This window comes from Phacochoerus africanus, chromosome 4 (assembly GCF_016906955.1).
Source record: "Phacochoerus africanus isolate WHEZ1 chromosome 4, ROS_Pafr_v1, whole genome shotgun sequence".
Classification (NCBI taxonomy): domain Eukaryota; kingdom Metazoa; phylum Chordata; class Mammalia; order Artiodactyla; family Suidae; genus Phacochoerus; species Phacochoerus africanus.
Genome location: NC_062547.1, coordinates 75,380,731 through 75,408,225, shown reverse-complemented (window position 1 = coordinate 75,408,225; position 27,495 = coordinate 75,380,731). Strand labels below are relative to the sequence as shown.

General features: G+C 57.3%; 1 protein-coding gene across 5 annotated transcripts in view; it reads left to right on the top strand.

Annotated features, from left to right (window-relative positions):
• Positions 1–352: 352 nt before the first annotated feature.
• NFIC (nuclear factor I C) overlaps positions 353–27,495 on the top strand; it is a 69,668-nt gene continuing 42,525 nt past the window's right edge. For 2 of the 5 annotated variants that reach the window (XM_047777566.1, XM_047777563.1), the window contains exons 1-2: positions 353–458; positions 16,561–17,092. In XM_047777566.1, the coding sequence (XP_047633522.1) occupies positions 456–458; positions 16,561–17,092 (535 nt within the window). In that variant the 5' untranslated portion in view covers positions 353–455. Of the gene's footprint in view, positions 459–6,563; positions 6,681–16,560; positions 17,093–27,495 lie in introns of those variants that run through there. The other 3 variants (XM_047777565.1, XM_047777564.1, XM_047777562.1) reach the window with 2 other exon arrangements.

Below are 27,495 nucleotides of genomic sequence, written 5' to 3'. Positions count from 1 at the left end.
GTCCGCGCGTGTCCCCAGCCGTCTGCGTGCGTGTGTGTGTGTGTATGTGTGTGTGTATATGTGTGTGAGCGCGCGCGCGCGCGGTGAAGGTGGATCCGTTCCCTCCGCAGCGAGCCCGACTCGGGCCCCACTACCCGTCGCTACGACCGCTCGCCTGGCCTTCCCTGGTGAGGGCCGGACGGAGGATGGAGCCGCAGAGGGAGCCGCCGCAGTCCGGGCCGGGGCGCGGAGCCGCCTGAGGCGCGGGCGGTGCGCGGGACCGGGGGGGAGGGCGGGCCGAGGGGAGGGTCCTGGGCCGAGGGGGGGGCGGGCGCGGCGAGCCCCCTCCCTCGCGCGCTCGCTCCCTCCCCCGCGCGCCCTCCCTCGCCGCCTCCTCCCGCTGCCTCCGGCCCCCCCCTCGCCGGGGACCGAGCGCGCTCGCTCCGGCGCCGGCCTCGCCTCCTCGCAGCAGCGCCATGGTACGTCGCCGCCCCCACTTTCGTTTTCGCCCGGGGAGTTTTTGGGGTGGTGCGTGGGCTCCGGGCGAAAGTTGCGATGTCTGGGGGGGCAGGGGGCGGGGGCCGCCCAGGGGAGGGGCTCAATGTGAGGACCCCCCCCTTCCCGCCCGCAGCCCCAGGACCTCCGCCCGCCGATCCACAACCCCCCCGCCAGCGGCTGGGGGCGGAGCTGGTGCGCGGGTCGCAGCCGGGGACCCCAAATGGGGGCCCCTCGAAGGCGCCGCGGAGTTGGTGGGGAGGGCGGGGCTCCCGAGAGAGGGTCCCCCCCAGGCCAGGCCCCCGCCCCCTCCCTGGCCAGGCTGGAGGCGGGAGGGCGCGACCCAGGGCACAAGACCCCCAAGCTCGCAGCCCGCGGGGGAGCCGGGGCCAGGGAGGGGGCGCGAAACCGGGCCGTGAGGGGTTGGGGTCGCGGCAGCCCCCGCGGGGTGTCCCGGCCCGGGTAAGCGCGGCGCGCCAGCTAGCGGAAAATGGCCGCTGCGGAGAGGGGCGGAGAGCGCGCAGCGGCCGCCGCCGGGCGCCTTGAACTTGGAGCCGGGCGGGCGGCCGTGCTGAGCGCCGCGCAGGAGCAGCCGCCCGACTAGCCCTCGTGCCGCCTGAGCCCCGCCCCCGGGCCGACCCCGGCCCTGCTGCTGATCAGGCCGGGTCCCAGCCGAGAGGGGTCAAGGGGTCTAGGCCGGGCGCGCCCCAGGCCCGCCAGCGCCGGTAGCGGCTCTTGAGGGTTCCGGTGTCCGGTCCGCTGTTGTTGGTGGCATCCTCACTCGATGGGTGCGTTTGGAGACCCCTGTGCTCTCAAACGAGTCGGCGCAGTAGTCCGGGGAGTGCGTTCGCGGGTCTGTGCGGCTGGGTGGCCCCATCCATGTCCATGGTCCCCAGGCGTGGGGTCTTCTTCTTTATGTATCTGTGTGTCTGCGCATCCACGTGGCTGTGTGTGTTGTGTTGCGTGTGTTAAGAGCATTGTGCGGCTATGGGACAGTGTGTGTGTTGAGGTAACTGGGCGACTGTGCCATGCGTCCCCTTTGGGGCGGTGTTGTGAAGTTGTGTGGCAGGGTTGTGTGTTCCCCGGGGACGTGATGTCCCTGGGTGACCGTGGGGGTGTCCCCATGTGCGTATGTGGGGGTTAGGGGGTTGCCAGTGAGTGGGGATCTGTGTCGTGTGGGTGCATCTCAGGGGGCAGTTTAATGTCGCTGTGTACCTTTGGCGTTGAGTGACTATTCCTGGGGATGGGTCTACACTCTTCACCCACCCCTCCAGTTCCATTTTTCCTTTAATCCAGGCTTCGAGGTGCCGGAAGAATACTTCCTCTACCTTGCCACAGCTCTGCCTCCTCCACTCACTCCCCACAGGGTCTCCTCCAGTTCCCCCTGCCTTAGGGTCCCCCAGCCGCGCAGCTCCAGGTGGTCCCAGCTTGAGGTTCGGGCGCGAGGTGGCGCCGGGACGCGATCACTTGGCCGGCGACGTCTCCCGTCAGGGGCTGCGCCTGCGCGGGGACCTGGCCCAGAGGGGGGCGGGGCAGCGGGTTTCCCCCCCCCTCCCGACCCCGCCTATGAGGAGGTCTCGAGGGATGGGTGGGTGGTTACCGATATGTGCGGGTTCCGTCTGGACCAGGAGGTGGCCCAGAAGACCCCCTTTGCCCTGTTGGGCTGGGAGACGCTCTCCCTCCCAAGCGTTCACCCCCAGACTGGGCCAGACACACCGTGTTGTTATTCTCCTATCCAGGGGAATCACCGCTAGGTCCCCACCCCCCACCCCAGGGCACTTTATATAATTTTCTATATATAAAAGCCCCAAGGCCTGAGTCCTTTTTACCTTCAACATGCACCCCCTTTTGAGGAGCTGTTTGGGAAGGGGAGAAAAAAAGGTCTCACATGGACACAGGTGTCCATGCATACATAACACTCAGGGTCCCCAGCTCAGGTAAGCTTGCCCACCCTCAGTCCCCTCCACTCTGGCACTCACCCTCCCCTCTACCCTTGCTCAGACACACAGCTCCCCAGCCCAATCGGAGCACTGCCCTCTGCCCTTCGCCTCACTCACCTCCATCCCCTCCTGTCACTTGGTGCACACTCCCATGACACACCCTCACAGCCACACATGTCCAGAACTCTGCCCACAAACAGGTGCACCCACAGCCACACACAGAGGCACACAAACACACACACTCACAGACAGGCACCTGCATTTGTGGAAAGCAGAAGAGATAAGCCCATCCTACCCTCTGCCTACCTCCACTCCAAGCCAGGTCCTGTCCTTGCAGGGTCTGGGGGGCAAAGACCCCAGTTGTGGCAGGAGCTGGCGGGGACCAGCCCAAGGGAAGAGCAGAAATGCGGTGTGCTGTAGGTTACTGTGTGCGTGTGTGTTGTGAGTGGCAGTGTATAAATACTGGAAGGAGTTCTGCCTGGCATGAGTGTGCTGGTATAGTTGTGTTCAGGTATGAGTGTGTTGTAGCTGCTTGTGTGTGTTGTGCTTGGGGTTGTGCAGGCACTCATGTGGGTTGTGTGTCCCTCTGTGTGAATCTGTATGACCATGTGTCACCTTGGGTCTGGATATCTGTATCTGTTGCAGTCTGTGTGACATCTGAGCATTTGTGTGTTTCTGAATGTCTGTGTGTCTTTGTGTCTCTTGGTGGCATGTTTTGTGTGTTCATGTGTCTCTGTGTTGTATGTCTCTGCCACCCTAATGTTATATCCCACCTTTACTTCTCAAGGCCAAGGACCCTAACAGCCCCTTCTAGAGGCTCAATTTCTTATCTGTAAAATGGAACACACAGGATGCCCTGCACAGTCAGAGGAGGGGTGGCAATGTCAGCCATGCATACCCAGGTTCTGGTCCCATGCTGTGTTCTCTCTTCCCTGGGTGTGGTAGTGGTGGTGTTCCCAGGCCATTTGGGCTCCTTGGTCCCCCTGCCTGAGCTAGTCTCATTTTTTAAAATTTTGCTGTGAATTCCACTCACATTTTTGAATAACACAAGCCATTCAGGAACATCTCAAAAGGATGCAGAAGTACCCAGAGTGAAAATCACCCCCACTCTGGTGGGACACCCCCCTCTCCCCGCTCCAGAAGGGCCTTGTTTTTATCCAGCTTTGTCTGAACAAATGCATATGTATCCTTATAAAGGGCATATGTATATTCTCTTTAAAAAAAAAAATCTCAAATGAGATCTTGAGGCTGCTTGCTGAGTTTATAGCAGGGGTTCTCAACTAGGGTGGAGACACCCCAGGGGACACTGAGTATTGTCCTGGGGGTGCTCTTGGCATCCAGTGCATGGGGGCAGGGAGGCTGCTCCACCCCCCCACAGAGCATGGTCCCTGGTGCCTGAGCGGAGAGGAGCCCTTGTCTGCATCTTGCTCCCCCCATCCCAGCCCCCAGCTCTCGGAGGCATCTCCAGGTGGGAATCCCTTATTCTTTTGTGGAGCTGTGTAGTATTCCAGCCTGTGACTGTGCAGCGTTGCTGAATTGGTCCTCACAGGTGGACACAGTGGCTGGCTCCGAAATGTTGGCATTAGCCTTACAGGATGACAGTCAACACCCTTGTGCATCTGTATGTGGAACAGTTACAGAGGAGCTTGAGAGTGAGTGATGGGGAGAGTACGTTTTTAAACAAATGAGCTAAATTGCACTCCAAAGTGCCAGGAGCTAAATCATGCCCCCCGCTTCTGAAGTGTTAACACACACAGGTCCAATCCCCCCACCACTTTGTTTAGAAACCAGTGTGTGAGGGGCACAGTTCTAAACTCAGTCCAAACACAGGCTGGTTTACCCACAACAACCCAGAGGGCTAGAAATGATGGTCGCTCGCTCCATTTCTTTGGGCGGGAAGCTAAGGCACAGGAAGGTTTAAGCTCCTGGCTGTGGGAGACATAGACCCAGTCTGCAGCCCTGCACTCCACCTGGCCGGCTGTGGACCTGATGTGTGCACTGCAGGGGACCTTCCTGCCTGAACTGGATTTTATATATACATAAAATTTATTTTATGTACTTCACTGCTGTTTGTGAACTAGCAGAAGGTTCTACCAGCCGCCACCACTAGTATATTAATATGGTCTTTCCACACATTATCTCAAGGACTCCAGTCGCCCTAACCTTCCAAAATGTGAGATGCCTCTATTGTTACCATTTTACAGATGTGGAAACTGAGGTGTCGGAGGGGGGCAGTCTGTACTCTCCAACTTTGCCTTGGAATGGAATCTAAATTACCTAAACTGCCTTGTGAAGGTGCCGTGGGGGGCAGTGGGGTTCGCTGCTACCTGGGAGGATGCTCCTGGAGTTTTCGTGTTTTTTTTTTTTTTAATAAAAGAGTGCTTTATGTTATTTATGTTGGCATTTCGATTCTGAGACACTTGCCTTTCCCCTACATCCTGAGGTTTAAGTGCCCCTTCCCCCCCCCCCCATCTTGCTCCCTAGCTACAAAGTGGGCTTTTTAAAAAAGCTATTTGTGAACTATTTGAATGACCATTACCCACGTGCAGGGGGAGCGGTGAGACAGGGCATCAGTGCTGCGCATGTCTTCCTGGGCCCCGGTCAGTAGCGACCGTTCTGGGGCCTCGGTTTCCTCCCCTGTGACGCGGGAGGATAACAGGGTGGCTGGGATCTTCCATGCCCCTGGACACGGGGCAGCGGCCCCAGGGTGACGGGAGGGTATCATTTGCCCTCAGGACTCTCAGAGAGATGAGTCGAAATGGCCAAGCTTTCTAAGAATGTCTCAGTGTGTATTTGACGGAAGGTCAAGGCTCTGTTAAGTGCCATTATTCCTATGCCGACCAACCCCATGGGCTGGGCACTGTTGGTCCACTTCACAGGGGGGGACACCAAGGGGGGAGTGCCCTAGTCTGCGAGGTGGCAGTCCCCAGACCTGCAGTTGCCTCTGAGCGAAGCTTGGAGGATTGCTAGTGAACCTGCGGAGTGGGTGAAGCTAGGTCCTTGTAGTTCTTCAGGCTCCCTGGGGGCTCAGGCTGTGAGAGGGCAGGTCTGTACCCATTTATTCTGGAGGGAAACAACAGAGCTTGAAGAGTGTGGGCCCTGGGGCCAGGGAGCTGGGCTCCAAGCCATTGACTGCCTCAGTTTCTGGATCTGGAAAATGGGCACGCTGCTGGGATCAGTAGAAATTACTGGACACTCAGGAAGAGGCTGCAAGGGTTTATCTGGCCAGCCTGAGGTTCTGCCTGACATCTTCCTCCTGGGGTTCTGGGGCTGCATATGGGGGAGACCAAGGCCCCCAACTCCCAGTTTCCCCTTGATTCTGGCTGAGGAGGAGAAAGCAGATTCCTAGAGGCTCTTCTGTTGGTTGTGTCCCTTCTGGCCAGGAAGGACAGTTGTGGCCAAGCCCCTCTGCCCAGGTACTGCAGCCCCTATCTGGCTCATGGGAGAGCAGCGGGGGAGGGTGCCGTGGAACCCCTTCTCCTGCCTGGCACCCCGGGTCCTACATCTTTAAGGGGAAAGACGCGCGCTCGCGCAGGGCCTCTGCACACGTCACTTCTTCATTCTTTCCCTCCCCCCCCCCTTGGCTCCTTTCTCCAACTTCCCGGCCAGCTCGGGGCGGGTTGCGGGGGTGGGGGTGGGGGGGGGGTGTCTTCAGAATCCACCTCCGGCCCCAAAATGTCCCGCAACAGCCCACCCCTCCCCACTCGACTAGGGCGGGCGGTCCAGGGGGACCCGCTGTAGTTGGGGTGCGCGCGGCCAGTTGGTCCCCGTCTGGTGCCCCGGCCCAGGGCGGCTCGAAATTTGTAATAAGCCATGATGGGGGTTCAGGAGGCATGGGGAGGGGGGAGCCGCTTTCCATCCCCTCTCGCGCTCTTTTTTCCCTCGTTTCTTTGAAAGTTGGATGTTGAGAAGTGGGAGGGGAGAAAAATTGGGGGAGGGAGGGAGGAAGGAGATTGCCAAGGGGAGGAGAGACAGAGACGCTGAGAGAGACAGAGACGGAGGAGGAGAGAGGGAGGAGGGACAAGAAAGGAAGGGAGAGAGACAGAAAGAGGGAGAGAGAGAGGGAGTCGGGCGCAGGAGAGAGGGAGAGCGCGGGAGGGAGGAGGGAGGGAGACTGAGGGAGGAGGCGGCGAGGAGCGCGCCGGCCGCGCGGGGGGGGGGGGGGTTTGGAAAAATGACTCAGTAAGTTCAGCGCGCCCGCTCCGGCCGGCCCTGCGCCTCCCGCCGCGCCCCGGGATGTATTCGTCCCCGCTCTGCCTGACCCAGGTACGCCCCCCGCCTGGCCCCTGCCCGCGCCCCCTGCGCCCCAGCACCGCGTCCCCCACAGCCGGGCCCCGGAGTTTGGGAGACAGAGGCGGGACAAAAAAGGCGCGCGTCCCTCCCGTGGCGGCGGCCGGAATGCCCCCGCCACGGGCCTGGGTCCGGTGGGGGATGGGCTGGGCCCGGACACCCCCCCCCCGCAACCCGGGACCCTCACGCGGGATTCCCGCCCCACCCCCGGTACTTCTCCCCCTGGCAGACCTTGGGGGCTCGCACTGCAGTCTTGCCCTCCCCCCCACTCAGGACGCGCTTCTCCACCCCACCCGGGAAGGTATGTGGGGGGGTGCCCGGGAGAAGGCCAAAGGCGGGGCTCTGCCGAACCCCCGGCCTGGACCCGGCCCTGCCCCTAAAAGGAATCGAGGGGGGTCCTGGCTGGACACTGGGGGCCCTGGGACTCTTGAGGGGAGGACCCTACTGATGTGTTCCCCCAACCCCCCCCCAGGTTGTGCTCCGCCACCCCAGCCCTGGGCCGCCTTTCCCCCCATTATTGGCCCACGTGTGCGAGGAGGGGGAGGAGGCACTCGAAGTTGGAGGCGCCAGCTGTGGGGGGGGGGAGGGGATGCCCCGATGTCCCAGCTGGGTCTCCCTCTCCCGCCCGCCCCTCAACTGCGTCCCGATATTTTCGCCGCATCGGTTGTGGGTTATCGAGCAGCCGCCGCCGGGAGGAGCCGGGAGGCCGGGCGTTCCGGGGTCTGGCCCGGGCACTGCGGCGCTGCGGACGCCCTCGCCAGCCCGGCACCTGCCCCTGCCCCTGCCCCTGTCCCCTCCCGTAGCCTCTCACCCCTGGCCGCGCTCCCAGACTGCCCGGGGCTCAGCCCTTGTGCAACGAGCAAGGTGGTTGTGGGGAGGGGGCCGCTGCCCCTGCACTGCCGGCATCGCGGACCCCTTCCCTCCCCCAGCTCCCTCTGGATCCCCCCCACCCAGGGCTTCGGGTTCTATTTTCAAGCTCCGCCCCCACTCCATGTCCTTGTGTCTCTTTAGGCCTCTGGGGTACCGGCCTCAGTTTCCCCTGAGGTGACATGGGGCGAAGGTGGGTTCTGGAGAGAAGGGCAGTGTGGGCTCCAGGCTGTAAAGTGCACTGGACGTGGGAGTCCAGCAGGAACCTGAGCGTCCTGAGGAGCACTGCAGTAGGAACACATGGATGCCAGTCTCTGTGGGGGGGTCCCCCCATTCATGATCCTGGGGTGCCCCTCATTCATGACAGGGTTTTTACCGCTGGCCTCCTCCAAATTCTCCAGTTCCTGGCTCCCCAAAGGGAATGTGAGGGTTGGTGCTGAGGGGTCTCAAGGCTTGTCCTACCCATGATCCCCTGGGTGACCTTGGGCACCTCCCTGTCCCTTTCCAGACCTCTCTTCTCTTTCAGAGCAACTTTGGGGGTCCCCCCTAAGCAGTCATTGCTGGCCCACCTCTGCCTCCCATCACCCTGAAGCTCCCCAAGAACAGCTAAGGTCCTAGGTGGGGTTGACCTTGGGCTTCCCAGTCTCTGGGCTCAGGGGGGTGGCCCAGGTGGCCCTGGGGTGTCCCCGCCCCCTCCAGCGTTCCCGGAGCTCTAGCTCCCAGAGCCACCCGGTGGGCTGAACCCAGGGAGGCTATTCCAGGCGAGGAGGTTGGACGGCTGCCTATTGTCACTGCGCCCTGGAATTCCCCCATCAGAACTCCTCGGGAGACAGGCCTCCGTCCACGTTGCCCAGAGGGGGTGGCGGTGAGAAGCAGAGCTGGTGTTGCGCTCTGGGCCTGGCTTTCCCCAGGCGCTGGGCAAGGAGCAACCGGGCAGGCTCTCAGAACAGTGAGAAATAACCTGAGGTTGCTGGGTGCAAGGGACAGGGCGACTAGGAGATAGAAAGACAGACGGACCAGGGACCAGGGAGTTCCCAGGCCAGGGTGGGAATGGGGTGGCCCAAGCTCAGGGGGCTCCCCCTCCTCTGTTTTTCTCCATTGGGCACCCCCTCCCTGGAGGGGAACCTGGGACCCCTTCTCATGGGGAGCTTCAGTGTAGTCCCTGAAGCTCCTTGCAGGCCCAGCCTGGGGGACCTGAAGGACTCAGACTGCCCATGAAGGACCCCCACTTCTGGCTGCCTAGTCACACCCTACCCAATTCTCTCTACCTGGCACCATCTCTCCCCCTCTCCGTCTCTTTCCCACTCCATCTCTGTCTTTCCCTGTCTCTCCATCTCTGGGCTTCCATCTCCCCCCTTTCCTGACTAATTTTACAACCTGAGCCCATCCTAAAATAGCTCCCTTTTAGCTGATCCGACCCGGATCCTTCACTCCGAGCCGAGACCAGCTCAGGGTGTGTGAAGGGAGGGCCGGGCTGCTCTGGTGCCAGCCCGCCCTGTGCCCCACCAAGGGGGGGCAGCCGCGGCCCAGGCGGCCCTGGAGGATTCTGGGAGCCAAGTCCCTGTTTCAATGGTGACTCAAGTGCTTTTCACTTTTACTCTTAAGAGGAACTGTGTGGAGTGGCCGTTACTTCCATAAATCCTGCCGGCGGGAAGGCCGGCCTCCCCGCGTTTGCCCCACTCTGGGCCTCCCCGCCCCCCGCCTCCCTTCCACCCGCCTCTACCGCCACGTTAGTTATTCCGGGTTTGGGGCCAAATCCCTCTTGGCTGCAGTGCCCAGGATTTCCCGGGGCCTGCAGGCTGAGCCTGGGCCGAGGCCATGGCAGCGCCAACCGCCAGGGCCCCCTCCCTTGTTCATTCATTCTTTCCTTCATTCCTTCACCTAGGTGCCTCGCAGGGTGGCACTCCTTTTTGCTACCATTTCTCCATGGGGAGACTGAAGTCCCCGAATTTTGCTTGTTTTCATAATAGAGCTTCATGAAGCGCCTCCTGTGGGCCAGGTGTGTGTGGGGGTGGGGTGGGCAGGAGTCATCCAGGTGCCAGCCTGGTGTGGGTTCCTGGAGGCTCTTCTGGGATTGGAGTTCCCCAGATCTTCAGGGCTGGGAGAGGGGCCAAGACTAGAGAGGGCCAGGGCCTGCCCAGGGTGGCATAGCATGGCTGATGAGGCTAGGCATTGGGGCCAGTGCCCACCCGGCTGTTTGGCCAGGCCTGGGCAGGTGGGCACTGCCTGTGTCCCCTCCCCCAAGTCCTCATGGTCTGATGGCCTCTGATTGGCTCCCAAACAAGACACAATCTCGTTCCATGTCTCCCTCCCTCTCTCCGTCTCTCTGTGTCTCTCCCCCCTCCCTCCTCTGCAGCGGAGGTGCCTCAGCGCTGTCAGGGTCGGGCGCCTTGTAAATCAGGAAGCTGGGATGCTGGGATTCTGGCAGAGTCAGCGTTCTGCCTCTCTTCTCTCTCTCTCTGTCTCTCCTCTCTCTCTCTCCAATCTCTTCTCTCTCTACCTGAGCCACCTCCCTCCCTGTCTTACATCAAATGGATGGGACACACCAAATGTCCTGGGGCCTCTTTATCACACGGATGCATGCTACCTCCTCACCTGGGTACATGTGGACCCTCAGCACATAGTGCCTGAAGCCAACGCTCCCACATGCGAGAGCACAGAAAGGTGAACACACGCATGTCCTGCGGGGGTCACCGAAACACACGCATGATCCACATGCTGATCTTGCCCAGGTTGCTGTGTGACTCTGGCCAGGTGATCTTGCCCTTCGTCGCCCTGGTGGCCTCTCTGTGGAGTGAAGTTAACGGTAATCCCCACCTCCTTGGGCCGCATGAGGACTCGGGAGGCAGGACACCTCTGGGGTGTGCTCTGCTCAGGGCCTGGCACATAGTAGGTGCTCCCAAACATTTGTTGAGGGAGTGAATGGTTCTGCCAGTTGAGAGACGGTGCTGCAGTCTTTCTGAGTCTCAGCCTCTTCCCTTGGAGACTGATACACATAATAGTGTCTTCCTCTGTTACCCTTAGCCCAGGGCCTGGTGTACAGTAGGTGCCAAATCAGCGTGGCTGTGATTGTCACTAAACTAATAATTGGATTAAACATCCCATGGGCATTTTCCAATTCTCCCTCTTTTCCTTCTGTTGCTGTCTGCTCAGCATGGGCCAGGTGACAGGGACAGCGGTGACTCCCCAAAACCTTGAGCCCTGAACCCCCAGGTTTTTTTCCATTAGTCTTTCCTCCCAGCCCAGCCCTGTCCAAGGTCTCCCTGAGTTTGGCCAGACGCACGTGGATACCAGCATCCTTTGTCCATTGGGGTGTGTGCATAGGTAACAAGTGGAGATGAGGTTGGTCCTTTGCGGATCTGGATGCTGGGAACATAGCAGTGCACCAGAGAGATCAAAGGCACACCCTCCAGGGGCTGCAGGCTAGGTGAAGGGATGACAGGACCCAGCTGCTGCTTTGCCTCCTCGAGGAGGAAGTGGTACATGACCCAGGACTGAGCAGGGGCAAGAGGCCACCCAGATTTCAGAGAGGGCAGGTAGGGTGCAGAACGGACATTTCTGGGGAGCCCAAAGGATGGGGTGAGACCCAATGCTTGGGGAGCTGGCAGGTGGGGCCAAGGAGTCAGGAGGTACATGGTCATAGGGGATTCAAGTTCAAGACCCAGCTCAGCTCCTTCATGGCTGTGTGACTTGGGGCCAGTGGCTTCCGTGCTCTGCACCTTAGCCTCTCTCTCTCTCTGGACAGTGGGTGCAATGATTATTCCCATTTCATAGAGTTGATAGCTTAGTAAATGCTCAGCCTCTAAATGGCATGACCTCACTCCCTGTCTCTCTCTCCCACACCCTGGACTTCTGGCTCAGCCCCCATCATCCTCCCAAGACAGCAAGGCATAGAGAAAAGTCAGGAGATCCAAGGCTCAGAATCACTAGTCACTTGGGCCAGGACTTAACTACTCCCTGGACTTAGCTTACCCAGAGTCTTCCCAGTGGTCCTCAAGGTGCTGCACAGTAGGCCCTGTTACCTCCCCATGCTTACTACCCCCACTTTCCCAGTTGTTCACTCTGCTCCAGCCTCACTGACCTCCTCACTGTTCTCCCCCAATATTAGGCATGGTCCTGCCTTAGGACCTTTGCATGTGCTGTCTTCTCTGTCTGGAAAGCTTACCATGCATTGTCACCTTTCAGGGCCTTGTTCAAATATCCTCTCCTTTGAAAGACCCTACCTGACTACCCCCAGCTAAAAAACAAAACAAAACAAACAAACAACCCCCCCCCCCCAGATTCCCTGGCCGTCTCCTCAAACTCCTTTGAATTTCTTCAGAGCACTTTGTTCAATGTGACATTTTATTACCTGTTTCTTTTTTCTTTTTTTTTTTTTTTGGTCTTTTTGCCTTTTCTAGGGCTGCTCCCACGGCATATGGAAGTTCCCAGGCTAGGGGTCGAATCGGAGCTGTTGCTGCCGGCCTATGCCACAGCCACAGCAATGCGGGATCCGAGCCGCGTCTGCGACCTACACCACAGCTCACGGCAACGCCAGATCCCTAACCCCCTGAGCGAGGCCAGGGATCAAACCTGCAACTTTATGGTTCCTAGTTGGGTTTGTTTCCTCTGTGCCGTGACGGGAACTACTTTATTACCTGTTTCTTAGGTTGTTTAATAGCCATCCTTGCCCACATCAGGATCCAGGTGAGGGCCAAGCCCAGGACACTGTTGTGTCCCCAGCATTAGGCATGGAGGTGGCACACAGTGGAGGGGGGAGGGAGGAATCATTCTATGTTAGGAACACTTACTTTGGCACAAAGTGGGCCTGCATTCAAATATGAGCTCTGCTGTTTGACTCTTGACCTGGGCTTAACGTGGAGGAGGGGTTATTGGAACCAGGGCTTTGAGGGATGCATAGTGTTTGGATAAGAACTTAGTGGATAAGAGATTCTCAGTAACATTTGTTTAATCACTGAGTGAATGAAGGAGAGAGACTCCTTCATGGAAAACTTTTGGTTTGGGAATTGGAGTTTCATGTCCTCGTTTGCTGCCCTGGACAATCAGGGTGGGAGGGCCACAAGGAGGCCCAGAGAAGGGCACAGTCCTGTGCACAGTTGTCTAGTCCATAGCGCCCAACAAGGGCTTGGACTCAGGTGTCTGCCTTCCAGCTGTTGCCGCCATGTTTGGCCAAGAAGTCCCAGTGGGCCAAGCGGGGTTTCTGGGAAAGGCCTGGCCTTGCTGCCTCCCCTCACCTGGCATCTCTGGTTACCCCAGAGATGGATGAGCCCCCAGCCAAACCCCAGCAGGGTTCAATGTCCCTTACTGCCGACTGCACAGAATGAGAAACAGGCCCAGAGTGCAGCAGTGATTTGTCCCTGGATCATACAAAGGAAGCCACTGTCACCCAACCTCATTCCCTCGACAAGTCTGTCCTGGCCATGAGTGCCTCAGCCCTGGGCCTCAGGGTTGGGGGGGAATGACTGTGCCGGACTCAGAGACCGCTAGGTCTCAGAGAACTCTGAGAGCAGGAAAGTCTGCCTGAAGGAAGGCACTCTGGAGACAGGGCTTTGAGGGATGTATAGGAGTTCAGGAGGATCCTTGGCATCTAACTGACTTGGCTGTCTTCCTTGCCCTGTTAGCCAGCGAGGGCATTGGGAGGTGGCTGGGGAAGAGGTCTTGATTGTCATATGTCTTATGGGACAAAGAGAGTGACGGGCTTGCCTCTCACCTAGGTTGACCTCCCATGGAGGACGTGGAAGGCTGGGGCAGCAGGTCCATGACCCAGTTACAGGCTGTTTGTCTTCCTTTCTCCAGGACCAGCTGGGGTCACCAGTGACGTGGGCTCCCGCCCCCGCCCGCCTCCCTGGCACCTTTCCCTAGAGAGGGCCCAGAGAGGAGGGGTAGGGACAGGACGGGGGCACGGGAGCTTGGAGAGGGGAGGAGCTGGAAGGGGAGGGGGCTCAGAGACAAAGGGGCTCAAGGAGAGGAAGAGTCTGGATTCAAAATAATCATAACAACAATGTCAATAATAATAATAACATAATGCAGGCTTTTGAGTGCTGGGCAGATAACGGGGTTCATATGCTAAGAAGAGACAGCACCTCCTTCAAGAAGGTCAGCTGGCTGATACCCCAGCTGCCCCTTCCCAGCTTCCTCTTATCACAACTCCAGTAAGCTCCAGGCCTCTGATGGCAGCCACAGATGGCCTCTGGTGGCAGCATCAGTGCCATTGCCTGGGCCTTCTGTCACGCTAGTGTCCCCTCCACAGGGGGCAGCACCCTGTGCCTCTGTTGATTCCCCACCCTGGCTTCTCTGGCCAGACAGCCCGGGCTGTGTCCTGGCTCTGCTAACTGGCTGTGTGACCCTGAGCGAGTCACTTCCCATGCTAGGGCTGGCATGCTGAGTGGCACAGAGACACAGGAAAAGCACCTCTGAGGTTGGACAGAGGCCATTAGGGGATGGGACCCTTCCATCCGCCCTCTGCCTCAGCAAGTCAGCTGGGACCAGGCGGGGTGGGGGTGGGGGCAGCGGAAAAGGGCCCTGAGGTCCAGTCCCTGCCACAGCTGTCATGGTGACTCACACGTTGGGGGACATTGGAGTGGGGGAACTGGGCTGGCACAAGCTGAGCCCTGGCCTGCCCCACCCTGCGAGGGCAGGAGGCTATTTTCAGAGCCTCAGTAATAGGGGAGATCTGAGGAGGCCCAGCACCCCATGGCTAGAGGTGGCCCAGGGGAGATGGGGCACAGGGCAGGGAGGGGGCACTGGGCAGGGGCTACCCTGTGTATTCAGGCCTGGAGGTGGGACCAAGCCCAGCCACGTCCATCTAGAAACCAACTCATAGCCCAGAGTAGCTGTTTTCTTGTCTCCCTGAGAGACCTCAGCTGCATGGAGTACAGGCTGCCCTGAGAAAGGGGCCAAGGATGTCCTGGATTCACGTCCTTACACAGGCCTGGAGACCCTGCAGTAACTTGGCCAGGTCTCTGCCCTTCTCTGAGCTTTAGTTTCCCCATCACACAATGTGAAGTGGAGCCTTGGGCCTTTTGCTGCCCTTGGACGATTGTAAGCAACCAAAAGAATCCTTACAGCGATAACAATGTCAATAATAATAATGATAATAGCATAACACAGGTTTTTGAGAGCTGGGTGGATAATGAGGTTCACATGCTAGGAAAAGACATCACCCCCATTCCAGAAGCCCACCACAGCCCTCCAGGCAAGAGTAGGAAAGAGGAACCGAAGATTTTCTTCTTTGTCTTTCTTTTTGTTTGTCTGTCTTCCTTTCTCTTTGAATTTTTCACCCTGGAAGCTGAGAAGCCAGCTCCTGGATGTCCTTCAGACCCAGTCTCCCTTGCTGAAAAAATGATGAGAATGAGACAGCCCTCCCCCCGACCCAAGTAGAGGGGATGGGGGCCTCCCCGGACCCCTTGTTCTCCAAGGGGCCCAACTGGGGCTGCTACTGTTTCTGGGGAGAAGCCAGATGGGCGTGGGTTCCAGTCCCAGCTCTGCCCCTCGTGACAGGGTCCTCTCTTGGGGTCTCAGTTTCTTCATCCATAAAATGGGTGTTGTGGGCGCCCAGCAACACAAATGAGGCAAAAGGAGGGGATATAGAAGTTACAGCTCTGGCCAGGTCTCAGAGCCTCCCCAGGCCTCTCCTTCTCCATCGGTGGAGTGGGTCTGTGGGGAGACAGGCAAGGGTGAACTGACCCCCTTGGGCTCCTCTCTCCAGCTTTGAACCTCCATGGCCAAGCTCCCCTTTCTTTGGTGCATTCTAATCTCTAGCCTCCTTAGGCCTAAACTTTCCCAGCCCCTGCAAAGGGCCTATGCAGGAACCACGCCCCACCCTTCCATCAGCCCCTGACATCCAGGTGGCCCCAGTCTGGCCTTGGGCCTCAGCCAGTCCTGTCTGTACACCTGGGCCATAGGAATGACATCTTGTCCTCATTTTTTCATCACTGCCAAGAGCCAGTAGAGGCAGCCCTTGGACCCCTGTCTGGCATGAGCTTCCTCTGCTGAGCAGTAGGTCTGAGAAACAAGGCCCAGCAACACTCTTTGAACCTGGTTTCTCTTACAATCATTGAACACCCAGTGTTTGCTCAGTCTTGCTCTAGACATTCCAGCTCACACTCTAGTTTAGGGGTTTGCAAGCCCCAGGGGGCCATGCCCCCCCACCCATCTTTTTTTTTTTTTTTTTGGTCTTTTTAGGGCCACACCCATGGCATATGGAGGTACCCAGGCTAGAGGTCTAATCGGAGCTGTAGCCATCAGCCTATGCCAGAGCCACAGCAACTCCAGATCCAAGCCACTTCTGCAACCTACATCATGGCAACACCAGATCCTTAACCCACTAAGTGAGGCCAGGGATGGAACCCAAGTCCTCATGGATGCTAGTCGGGTTGGTTAACCCCCATGACAGGAAGTCCCCACTGCTCGTCTTTATCAATAAAGTTTTATTGGAACACTGTCACAGCCATCACTTACATCTCCTCTGTGACCAGTCTTACACTACAGCGCAGAGTGGAGCGGTTGCAACAGAGACTGAAATACTCGTTATTTGATTCTTTATGGTACTTTTAAAGTTTGCTGACCCCAGTTCTAGAAGGCAGAGAATGGGTCCATGCTACCCCCATTCTACTATCCTCAGTTTTCCCCATCTGTACAATGGGTCCCCATCAGATTCTACCTGGGACCCTCATCTTGTCCTACCTGTATGTTGGGATTCAGGACAGTCCATAAACATCTGCCTTGGCCCGTGCCTGCCATGTGGTCCAAGCCTCTTGTTTCCCCATCTGGGCAATGGGCTCTCGTCTGACCCAGTGAACTTCGGCAGGGCCCCCTCTGGCCTCATTTTCTCCAAGAGGTAGAGGGCTCTGCAGCAGCCCCCTGAACACCTCTGCCCTCCCTCCCTCTAGTGGGTCTGCCTGGGGCCCCTGCGGCCTCAGTCTTCTGGGCCGGGCAGTGGGTCCACGGGCCCCAGCACCTCCTGACCTCTGGCTTCTCGCGCCCGCAGGATGAGTTCCACCCATTCATCGAGGCGCTGCTGCCTCACGTCCGCGCCTTCGCCTACACCTGGTTCAATCTGCAGGCGCGGAAGCGCAAGTACTTCAAGAAGCATGAGAAGCGGATGTCAAAGGACGAGGAGCGCGCGGTGAAGGACGAGCTGCTGGGCGAGAAGGCCGAGGTCAAGCAGAAGTGGGCGTCGCGGCTGCTGGCCAAGCTGCGCAAGGACATCCGGCCCGAATGCCGCGAGGACTTTGTGCTGGCCATCACCGGCAAGAAGGCGCCAGGCTGCGTGCTCTCCAACCCCGACCAGAAGGGCAAGATGCGCCGCATCGACTGCCTGCGCCAGGCCGACAAGGTGTGGCGGCTGGACCTGGTCATGGTCATCCTCTTCAAGGGCATCCCGCTGGAGAGCACCGACGGCGAGCGCCTGGTCAAGGCGGCACAGTGCGGCCACCCGGTGCTCTGCGTGCAGCCGCACCACATTGGGGTGGCGGTCAAGGAGCTCGACCTCTACCTGGCCTACTTCGTGCGGGAGCGAGGTGAGGCGGGGCGTGCGCGTGGACACGGGTCTGACCGCCGAGAGGGGATGCGCCGGGCATCCGCAGAGCGGAAGTCCTGAGGAAAGTGGACCCGCAGGCCTGAGGGACCAGGCTGGCACGCGCAGCCTGAGGTGGGCAGGCTGACCTATAAGAGGTCTGAGGGCGGAGGCTTGTCCACACAAGGTGGTCTACCCAGTGGGGAGGCTTGCTCACACAAGGTACCAGCAAGGAGGCAGGTCTGAGGGAGGAGGCTGGCGCAGGTTGTCTGAGAGGGGAAGAAGCTGCACTGGAAGGGTCAGAGCAGGGAAGTTGGGCCTATGCTGGGGTCGGAAGGGGCAGGCCTCTGCCCTGTGAAGGTCTAAGAGATAGCGATATGGTTCAAGGAGAGCCTGGGGTGGAGGAAGAGCTTCATGGGAGCCTGAAGGTAGAGGCAGGCTCTGACCTTGATGTCTGAGGGGGGCAGCAGGTCTCAGGGAGTGAGACCCTGTCCCAGCAGGTCTGTTGAGAACTGGGGGGAGGATAGGCGAGCGACCCATGGGAGAGGGAGTGTCTTATCTCTGTGGGGAAAGCTGGAAGAATGCTGGTTGATTGACTCACAGACCTCCCCCAGAGACTTGACAGGTCCCATGTTTGTGCCCAGTGTGAAGCTGGGGTACTATGTGCCTTTGGCTAGCTCACCACCCTTTCTGGTCGTCAGTGTCCTCCATTCTGGCCCTTCCAGCTGGATGTTTGTTGACTCTGTGATCAAATGAGATCAGCAGGGTTTGTGAGGATGAGGAAATCCACAGCACTCCCTGGATGAGGAGGCTCCCCTGTGCTGAGCTCTGCAGGATCACCGGACAGTGATGAGTGTGGGGATAGCCCCAGTGGTCGTAGCCTGGGCAGAGATGTGGAGGCTGGAAGTATAGCCTGCCTGCAGGTGCCGGCCACCAAGGGTGGGCCTGGCTGAGAGGATGGTGGGATCTTCCTGGTTGTGTGTCCAATGGAACTGGCAAATGGAGGTTATCAGAGTCCCTACCTGGATTGGGCCTCAGGAGATTCTCTGAGATCCTGTGTGTAGCATGTTGAACTCTGGCCTGCCACGTGGGCAGCTGTCAGCTGTGACTGTCTTCATGTGGATGGAATCAGGTGTGCTGTGCGTGGTCCACACATGGGCTTGAACCTGGAGCTGCCTGAGCATGTCAGGTATGCATTTGGGGTGCAAATCCAGCCCCTGCCCCTGTGGACCCTACATGAGCCCACATGATCACACAACCAGAAATGATGGAGGAGGGCTGGGGAAGGGGTGGTGAGAGGAGGGGGGATCCTGGGGCGGGACAGCCCAGGGTCAGAATGAATGCAGCTCTGCCACGTGCTGGCTCTGTGACTTTGGACACCTCAGTGGGGGTAACAACTGTGCCAACTCCTAATGATGGTGTGAATTTGATGAGGTCTCCTGGTCTCCATGGTGTACAGGAGGGAGAGCCAGAGCAGAGATTCCCAGTCTTGACCTTGATTCCTCGACCTTGGCCCCATCTGCCCCCTTCCCTGACCCCACCAACTGGCACCAGAGGCAGAGGGGTGGGCCAGAGGCAGAGGGGTGGGCAAGGTGACTGTTTGCCGGTGGGCGGAATGGGGTGGGCAGGGGCAGCCTTGGGGTCTGCAGTGCTCATTGCCATGCAGGTCTCGGTCTCTCCCACCACATCCATCCTCCGTGCCCTGCCCCGCCCCCACCTCCTCCACGCTGAGCTGATAAAATTTTGAAGCGAGTTTTCTGCCAGTGTCAGCACAATCTCCGGGTGCCTCCCCTCCCCCCTCGGCCCCTCCCCCCTCCACTCAGCAGGCAGACCAGGCCTCCAGGCCTCCCCAGACACCTCCGTGTCCGACTGCCTTGTCTTTGCTCACCAGTCTGGTCAGTCTCCTCGCATGAGGGCTTGGGAAGGTCAAGGCTGCACCCTCCCCTGCTTCCAGCCGGCTCCAGCATCCCAGGGGATCTCTGCTCAAACCGACCCAGCTGACCCAGCTTCAGCTGGCTAGGAGTGTAGGAGTGAGGGTCCGGTGTGAGGGCTGGGCCTGGAACCCAACCCCAGCTCAGCCAAGTCACTTAATCTCTCTGCGCCTGCTTTTCTTGTCTTTAAAATGGGACGCTCAAAAATAGCCACCTGGTAGGAGCAGAGTTCTCATAGTAAGTGTTCAACAAATAACCCCTATGGGGTCATGAAAACAAGTGCCAGTCACAGGGCTAGGGCTCTGTGGACCGTTACTACTATTATTATCATTATTATTTGTCTTTTTAGTGCCACATCTACAGCATATGGAGGTTCCCAGGCTAGGGGTCGAATCAGAGCTGCAGCTACCAGCCTACACCAGAGCCACAGCAATGCTGGATCCAAGCTGCGTCTGTGCAACCTATACCACAGCTCACGGCAACACCGGATCCCTAACCCACTGAGCAAGGCCAGGGATCAAACTCACGTCCTCATAGATACTAGTCAGGTTGGTTAACCACAGAGTCACTACAGGAACTCCTTTTTTTTTTTTTTTTTTAATTTATGGCTGTACCCACAGCCTATGGAAGTTCACAGGTCAGGGATTGAATCCAAGCCACAGCTGCAGCATCAACACTAAATCCTTTAACTCACTGTGCAGGGCTGGGGATCAAACTTGCACCTCCCCAGTGACCCGAGCTGCTGCATTCGGATTCTTAAGCCACTGCCCCATGGCAGGAACTCCTGGACTGTTACTATTAATGTTACCATCCTCATTAGGGTAATGATTTCCCACATCTGTGCCTTTGCCCATGCTGTTCCCTCTGCCTGGAATGCCTTTCCCATCTGGAAAACTCCTACTTATGCTTCCAAACCCAAACTCCTAGCTCCACTTTCTATCAGGCATTTGTGCTGAGGGCTTATCAATACTCCATTCTCACAGCAGCCCTGCAAGGCAGGGATCATTGTTGTACACATTTTACAGATGAGGAGTCAGAAACCCAAAGACGATAACTGCTCTGCCCAAGGCCACACGGCTATGAGAGGGCAGAGGTAGGGTTTGAACATGGGCAGCTTGTTGCTGACACCTCTGCTAGCCTTCCACACTCAGTGGCTGAAGGGGATGGAGGTAAACCACAGTGTACCATGTGGGTATCCAGTCAGTGTGGCTTGGCCACTTCCAAGCCTGGCCTGTGTTCTAGAGTCCCACCGGCCAAGGCTGCCCTCCAGGACCCCCCCCAGCTGAGCCCCAGCATCCCAATTTCTATCACAAGACCCCTGTCCTCCTCTGGGCCAGAAGTATGTCTCTGTTCTCAGCCAGGTAGTCATCTGACTATAGAGGGAACTGGCTACCTTCCCCCCCACCCCTGGCCTGCTCACCTTGTGGGTCTCAGGACTGCAGGAGGTCCGGGCCAAGACCAGAGCACAAATCAGCCCTGCTGGGAGGCCATGTGGTTGATGGGGAGTGGGGGAAGTGAGCCTCGGTTGGCCTGGGGTGGGGTCAGGGGGAGGCTGTGACAGGGTGGGTGTCGGGACGGGCACCTGCCATACAGCTGAAAGGAGGTGCAACCTCTAGCATCAGAAGTAGGACCTCAGAGCGGACAGAATGACAGAGAGAGATGGAGAGACAAAGGGATCCAGAGACATGGAGAGACACAGAGAGACCCACAGAGACAAGGTACCCTTAGCTCTTCCCTGTCCTTGGACCAGGGGACGAGGCCCGGCTCCCTCCTCCCCCACAGCCTTTGTATCTCTCCCAGAGGGTGTCAGGTGGACTGCTGGGGCCGCACCCCAAAGGGGAATCCCAGCCCTCTATCCTCTGGTTTATTTTGAAGGACGGAGGGGTGGGGACGAGCCATGAAAATGTCCCTTGAGTGCTGGGGCTGCCAGGCTGGTCAGAGCCTAAGGCACCACCTGGGGCCGAATTTGGCCGCCCCAGGCATCCATCTGGCGCCGTTGTGGACACGGGTGGATTCAGTGTGTGCCCTGGGGGTGGCCTAGGGGACAGCTGGAGGACCGTGATGAGGGGGTGACATGTGCTCCAGCTTGGGACATAGGGGCTGCCAGCCAAATACATGCACTTTGTGATGGGGGGGTTGCATGTGCAACTGAGTGGGGGCTGGGAAAAATGACAACTCTCAAATTAATAAAAGCCTGGTGGCAGGGATGGGTGTAGGAGAGGGGCAGGGGTGTACCGTGGATGGGAGGGCTTGGTTGAGGTGACCCTGGAGATGAGGCGTGAAGGAAGTAAGGGAGCCATGGAGGCATTTGAGTGAGTGTGCCGCAGGTGGGGGGGCACAGCCAGCGCAAAGGCCCTGGGGCTGGAATGGCCCTGAGTGTAGGGAGCAGAGCATGGAGGCCGCAGGGAGTGCTGGAGGGGGAGGTGAGGCCCGCTGAGTAGCCACTGGGCTTCGCTTGGTGATGGTGAAGCCAGGAGCAGGTGAGACTGGCCTTCCTCTCCTGCCTTACACTTGGGAAGGAGCCTGGAGGAAGCAGGGCCCAGAGAGGGAAGCCGTCTGCCCAGCCCCGAAGCTCAGCCAGGCCTCCCTGCCCCCTCTGGCGGCCTGAGAAACCTGAGGCGCTGGCGGGCACCATGCCAGGGCGGGCGGGGGAGGGGCTGCCAGGCCCGCCCGCTCCGGCAGCTGCCAGCCCGCCCTGAGCCGCCAGCCCAGATGGTGCCCATCTGCTGACGCTGCCGTGGGCTGGCCTCCCGTTCCCGCCTCCTGTTCCCGCCTTGTTCGGTGCCAACCTCCTGGAATGGTGCTGTGGGCAGGGGCCGGCTTGGGAAACTCACAGCTGCTAGAGGGGCTGCCCAGGGTGCCCCGAGAGGGGACAGAAGGAACTGGAGGTCCCATCCCCACTTGAATGGAACCAGGAGCAGTAATAACGACAGAGATAATAGTAACCACACATCGTATGCCTGGTGCTGAGCCCACCCTACCTCTGATTTAGTTCTCTCCACCGCCCTGGGAGTGAAGGACTCTTACCTTCTCCCATGTTTCAGATAAAGAAACAGGCTCAGGAGTTCCTGCTGTGGCTCAGTGGAAACGAATCCGACCAGCATCCATGAGGATGCAGGTTCGATCCCTGGCCTCGCTCAGTGGGTTAAGGATCTGGCATTGCCGTGAGCTGTGGTATAGGTTGCACAGACGCAGCTTGGATCCAGCATTGCTGTGGCCGTGGTGTAGGCCGACAGCTGCAGCTCCGATTCAACCCTTAGTCTGGGAACCTCCATATGCTACCAGTGCAGCCCTAAAAAGACAAAAAAGAAAGAAAGAAAGAAAGGAAGAAAGAAACAGGCTCAGCGAAGGTCAGCCACTTGCCCAAGGTCACATAGCTCCTAAGAGGTAGGACAGAATTGGAACCCATAGATTCCAAGTCCTTGAAACCACTACAGGAAAAAAACCTGAAAACCACTTTTGAGCTTATCAGATGGAACCCACACCTTCCCAGTCATAAGGATCATGAAAAGAGCAGGTCCAGAATACATAGTGAATAAAGGAATGAATACCAGTGACCTATCCTAAAGTGCCTGCCATGCCCAAGCTTGGGAGGCCAGGTCCCCATAAAGCACACCCTGGGCTCGGTGGCAGGAGAAAGGGCCTCAACCTGGAGTGAGGGGGCCTAGGTCAGCCTCAGCTCAGCTCCTGGCTTGCTGTGTGCCTTAGGACGGAGTCCTGCCCTCTCTGGTCTGGGATTGGGGAAGAACTGAGGCCAGGAAGGTAAGACCTTGTGGGCCATAGAGAGAAGGAAGCCAGATCCTGACTGAGGGTCTCCCACCTCCTTTGACTGCTGTAAATCTTCATCCCAGCACTGGGCGCTGTGCTCAGGAGACAGGGTGAACATGGACAGGAGGGCGCATGAGGGCACGGTTTGTTTGTGTAGTAGACACAGTTTGGGTCTGTGCTGGCTCCAGGCTGTGTAAGGTGTGTCCCCCTCTCTGAGGCTTAGTTTCCCCATCTGGAAGTGGAGAGGACAAAAACTATGTCTACTGCATTGACGGTTGGAGTTGCTGCTTCCTGAACAGCATACCGGAGGCACTCCATAAATGCTCAGTCGCTCTCTACATCCTCTCCCCAGCCCCAGGAGGCAAAGGGGAAGAACTACAGTGCAGAGAGGGAACCATCAGGGGCACTTGAGCCTCAGGACAGGCGCCTGCTAGAGGCCACCTCTTCAGGTGTCTGGGTGGTGGAGGGGCAAGGGGCTCCTGGCAGCCTGGCCTCCCTCAGGGCCGGACAGCCAGGTGGATTAGCAGTCTGTCAGTGCGGGGAAGGTGGCTACCCCGGGTGAGGTCCAGACAACAGCTGACGATGTATTTATAGCAGCGGGGGGAAGCCTATGGGCTCTTGGTTAGTGGCAGAGAGGGACTCTGGCAGGTGGGGTGCTAACGCAGCAGGTCAGAGCCCAGTGTCAGGAAAGGGAGGAACATAGTCTGTAGCCAGATGGCCCAAGTTCAAATTCCACCACTCATGAGCTGCATGACCCTCAGCAAGCGATGTCACTGCTCTGGGCCTCAGTTTCCTTCTCTCCTAAATGGGCCATGAAGCAGATGGTGCCCACCTTACCAGGCTGTGTAGGGTGAAGTGAGTTAATGCATGAAGACTGCTAGAATCCACCTGTTCTAGCAAAGTGGATGAACCTTGAGGACGTGATGTTCAGTGAGAGAAGCCAGACACAGAGGGACAAAGACTATCTGATTTCACTCCCAGTTGGTCCCTAGAAGAGTGAGATCCACAGAGACAGGAAGGAGATGGTGGGGTCAGGGGCTGGGGAGGGCGCGAGGAGTCCGTGTGGGAGTTTTTTCCATTTGTTTGTTTTATTTTGTTTGTCTTTTTAGGTCTACACTCGCGGCATATGAAAGGTCCTAGGCTAGGGATTGAATTGGAGCTGCAGCTGCCAGCCTACACCACAGCCACAGCAGTACAGGATCGGAGCTGACTCTGCGACCTACACCACAGTTCACAGCAACACCAGATTCTTAATGCACTGAACCCGCATCCTCATGGGTACTAGTCAGATTTGTTACTGCTGAGCCACGATGGGCGCTCCAAGGGGAGTCAGTATTTAAAGGGGAGTGTTGCAGTTTAGGAAGATGAGAAAGTTCTGGAGATGGATAATGGGGATATTCGTGTGACAGTGTGAATGTGCTTAATGCCACTGAGCTGTGCACTTAAAAATGGGAGTTCCCTGGTGGCTCAGTGTGTTAAGGATCTGGCATTGTCACTTCTGTGGTGCAGGTTCAGTCCCTGGCTGGGGAACTTCAACATGCCAAGGACATGGCCAAAAAAAAAAAAAAAAAGGTGAAGGACTTCCCACAGTGATGTAGCAGGTTAAGGATTTGACATTGTCTCTGCAGTGTCAGATTTGATCCCTGGCCTGGGAGCTTCCATATGACATAGATGCAGCCAAAAAAAAAAAAAAAAAAGGGCTTAAAATGGTAAATTTTATGTTATTGATATTTTATCACAATTTTTATAAAATTATTTGTTGTTAATAATAATCATTTGTAAATCAACTATATTTCAATTTAAAATTTTCAAAAAAGGGAATTCTTTGGTGGCTTAGTGATTAAGGATCAGGCATTGTCACTGCTGTGGCAAGGGTTCGATCCCTGGCCTGGGAACTTGTGTGTGCTGCAGGTGTGGCCAAAAAAATAAAATAAAATGTCCCCGTCAAATGATAATAATAATGAATAATAATACATTCCTTATTATGATGCAATGATAAATAATAACCATAAGGTCAGTGATGGTAATATAGTTATTACCACCGCCTTTATTATCATTATCACTACAGTGGTTCTGGTCTCCACTCTGCTCTCTGGCCCGCTGGGCAACCTTGGGCAAGTTGGTGCCCATCTCTGGGCTTCTATTTCTTCATCTGCGAAATGAGCATAGGGAGTGTCCAGCAATTGAAGTTAAGATACTATCTATGAGAAAGAAACCTCTCAGCACATGATGAGAGCTCAGAAGAATTTGGGAGTTCTTACATGAGTAGGACACCCCTGCACGGGCTCCCATCTCGCACGTCCACACCTGCCAAGGCTCTGAGGACCCTCGGGGTGCTGGGGTCCACGCACGCAGGGCCGGCCCTCCGCGGAGCCCACAGAAGCGGGAGGCATCTCCATGCACCTGTGGTGAGGCTGCAGTTGCCACCCTGGCCCTGTGCCCGGGGAGCCAAGGGGAGGCTGAGGGCAGCTCGGGACATCTCCGGGCCCCCCCTCCCCAGACAGCTGCCAGGCTAGCCCCTCTCCCTCCAGCTGGGTGTGGGCAGGAAGTCACAGATGGTCAGAGCTGGTGAGGGATGAGGGAGGGGGCGCGTGGGAACACTGGGTATCTTGTCCAGAGCAGAAAACTGAGGGCCAGCGAGGGGTGCGGCCTGGCCCAGGGCTGCCCAGTAAGGGCCCTACCTCTGGTCCATTCTGTCCCATCCTACCCTTTTTTTTCGGCTGGGCGGGGGCACACCCGAGGCATATGGAAGTTCCCAGACCAGGGATTGAACCCATGCCTCGGCAGTGACCCTAGCCACAGCAGTGGCAATGCCAGATCCTTAACCTGCTGTACCACAAGGGAACTCCCATTCTGTCCCACCTTCTGTCTGTCCCAGGCTGACTGGAAGGGTGCCAGGACTGGGAAAAAGGGGGGACCCCAGTACCTCAGGGTAAATGGCTTACAAATGGGAAAGGGGTTTCAAGGGGCTCCAGATTGCCAAAGCTGAGGTGGCTTCTAGACCCTCCAGGGGACAAGTTCTGGAATCCCCAAGGCTGAGTTTGAGACTCTTCAGAGCTAGGCCATTCATTATCTGACAGTTCTAGAATTCTCCCAGGTGGGTTCAGGACAGCAACAGTCCAATAGAAAAACAACGCAAGCCATTTGGATAAGTTAGCATTTTTCTGGTGTCCACACTTAAAAGTGTCAACCTACAGGGAACATTAATTTTAACCACCTATTCTGTTTAACCCAAGACATCCAAAATATTGTCATTTTGAGCCCTAATTAATAGGAAAATGTGATCAAAATGTTTCACACTCTCTGTTGTCCTAAGTCTTTGTGACTCGGTGTGTGTTTTATACTCACACCTCCATTCAGACCGGCCACATTTCAGGTACTCACTGCCACATGTGGCCAGTGGCTGCCGTGTCCATGCTAGAGCATTTGAGTTCTAGAGAATTCCAAGGCAGATCTCAAATCTCTCAAATTGGTTTGAGGCTGCAAAGAGTAGGTTCTTACCAGGGCTCTTTAATGTGGAAATACGGGGCTTCTCCCCATGGCACTGTGGACAGGGGGCCGGGTCTCTCTGTAGGGGCGGTCCTGGGTGCTGTGGGGTGTGGAGCAACATCCCTGTCCCCACCCCCTCGATACCGGGAGCCCCTCAGTTGTGACAACCACAGATGTCCCCAGGCATGGCCCAGTGTCTCCTGGGGGCAGAAGCACCCCTGGCTGAGAACCACTGTAGTAAGGGAAACCTTAGACTTCTTTGAAGTTATTTCACCACCATCTAAGAAACAGTTCTAGAATCCTCCAAGCTGGTTGATCTAGAATTCCTCATGTGTATTCTTGACTTCAGCAGGATCCAGAACTTCCTGAGTTGGGTTTCTGAGCATCCAAAAACAAGGTCTATAATTTTTTACATTGCGTTTTGGGGAGCAGATCCTAAGTCTCCCAGTTTTGGGGTTCTTGAGACTCTGAGGACAGATTATAAAACTCCCCAATCGATCATCAATCAGGTGTTGGTTTCATCCACATACAAGAAACCATGAAGCATACTCATGATCATGGACGGCAGTTTCCAGAATCCTACATGTTGGGTTTTGCACGCCCAAGGACAAGCTCTGGAAATTTCTCCAGCTGGGTTCTAGAACACCCAGGGCAGTTTCTAGAATTCCTTGAGTCGGAGAGCCAGAAAGTTCGGGTCCGAATCAAGGAAGCCTGTCTTCAGACACTGGGTGTCTGATCAGAATATTCCAGAAAAGATGGCTGTAGAAGGGGAAGGAGGTAGATTGTCATTTCTTCGAGGCTCCTTCCAGAGTGGCTGAGGCTGGGACTGTCTGCTTGTAGGCAGCCAGATGGATGGGGGCCCTGGTGTGGGCAGAGGTGTTCTGGAGCAGTTTGTAGGGATTCGTGACATTGGGAACCTGGGACTTGGTGAGGCTGGGAATAAGAATCAGGACTTCATTTAGTCCTCAGTAAATGTCTCTTTGGAGTTCCCATCGTGGCACAGCGGAAACAAATCCAACTAGTATCCATGAGGGTGCAAGTTCGATCCCTGGCCTTGCTCAGTGGGTTAAAGATCCGGCGTTGCCGTGAGCCGTGGTGTAGGTCACAGATGTGGCTCGGATCCCAAGTGGCCGTGGCTGTGGTGGAGGCCAGAGGCTACAGCTCCGATTTGACCCCTGGCCTGGGAACCTCCATGTGCTGCGGGTACAGCTCTAAAAAG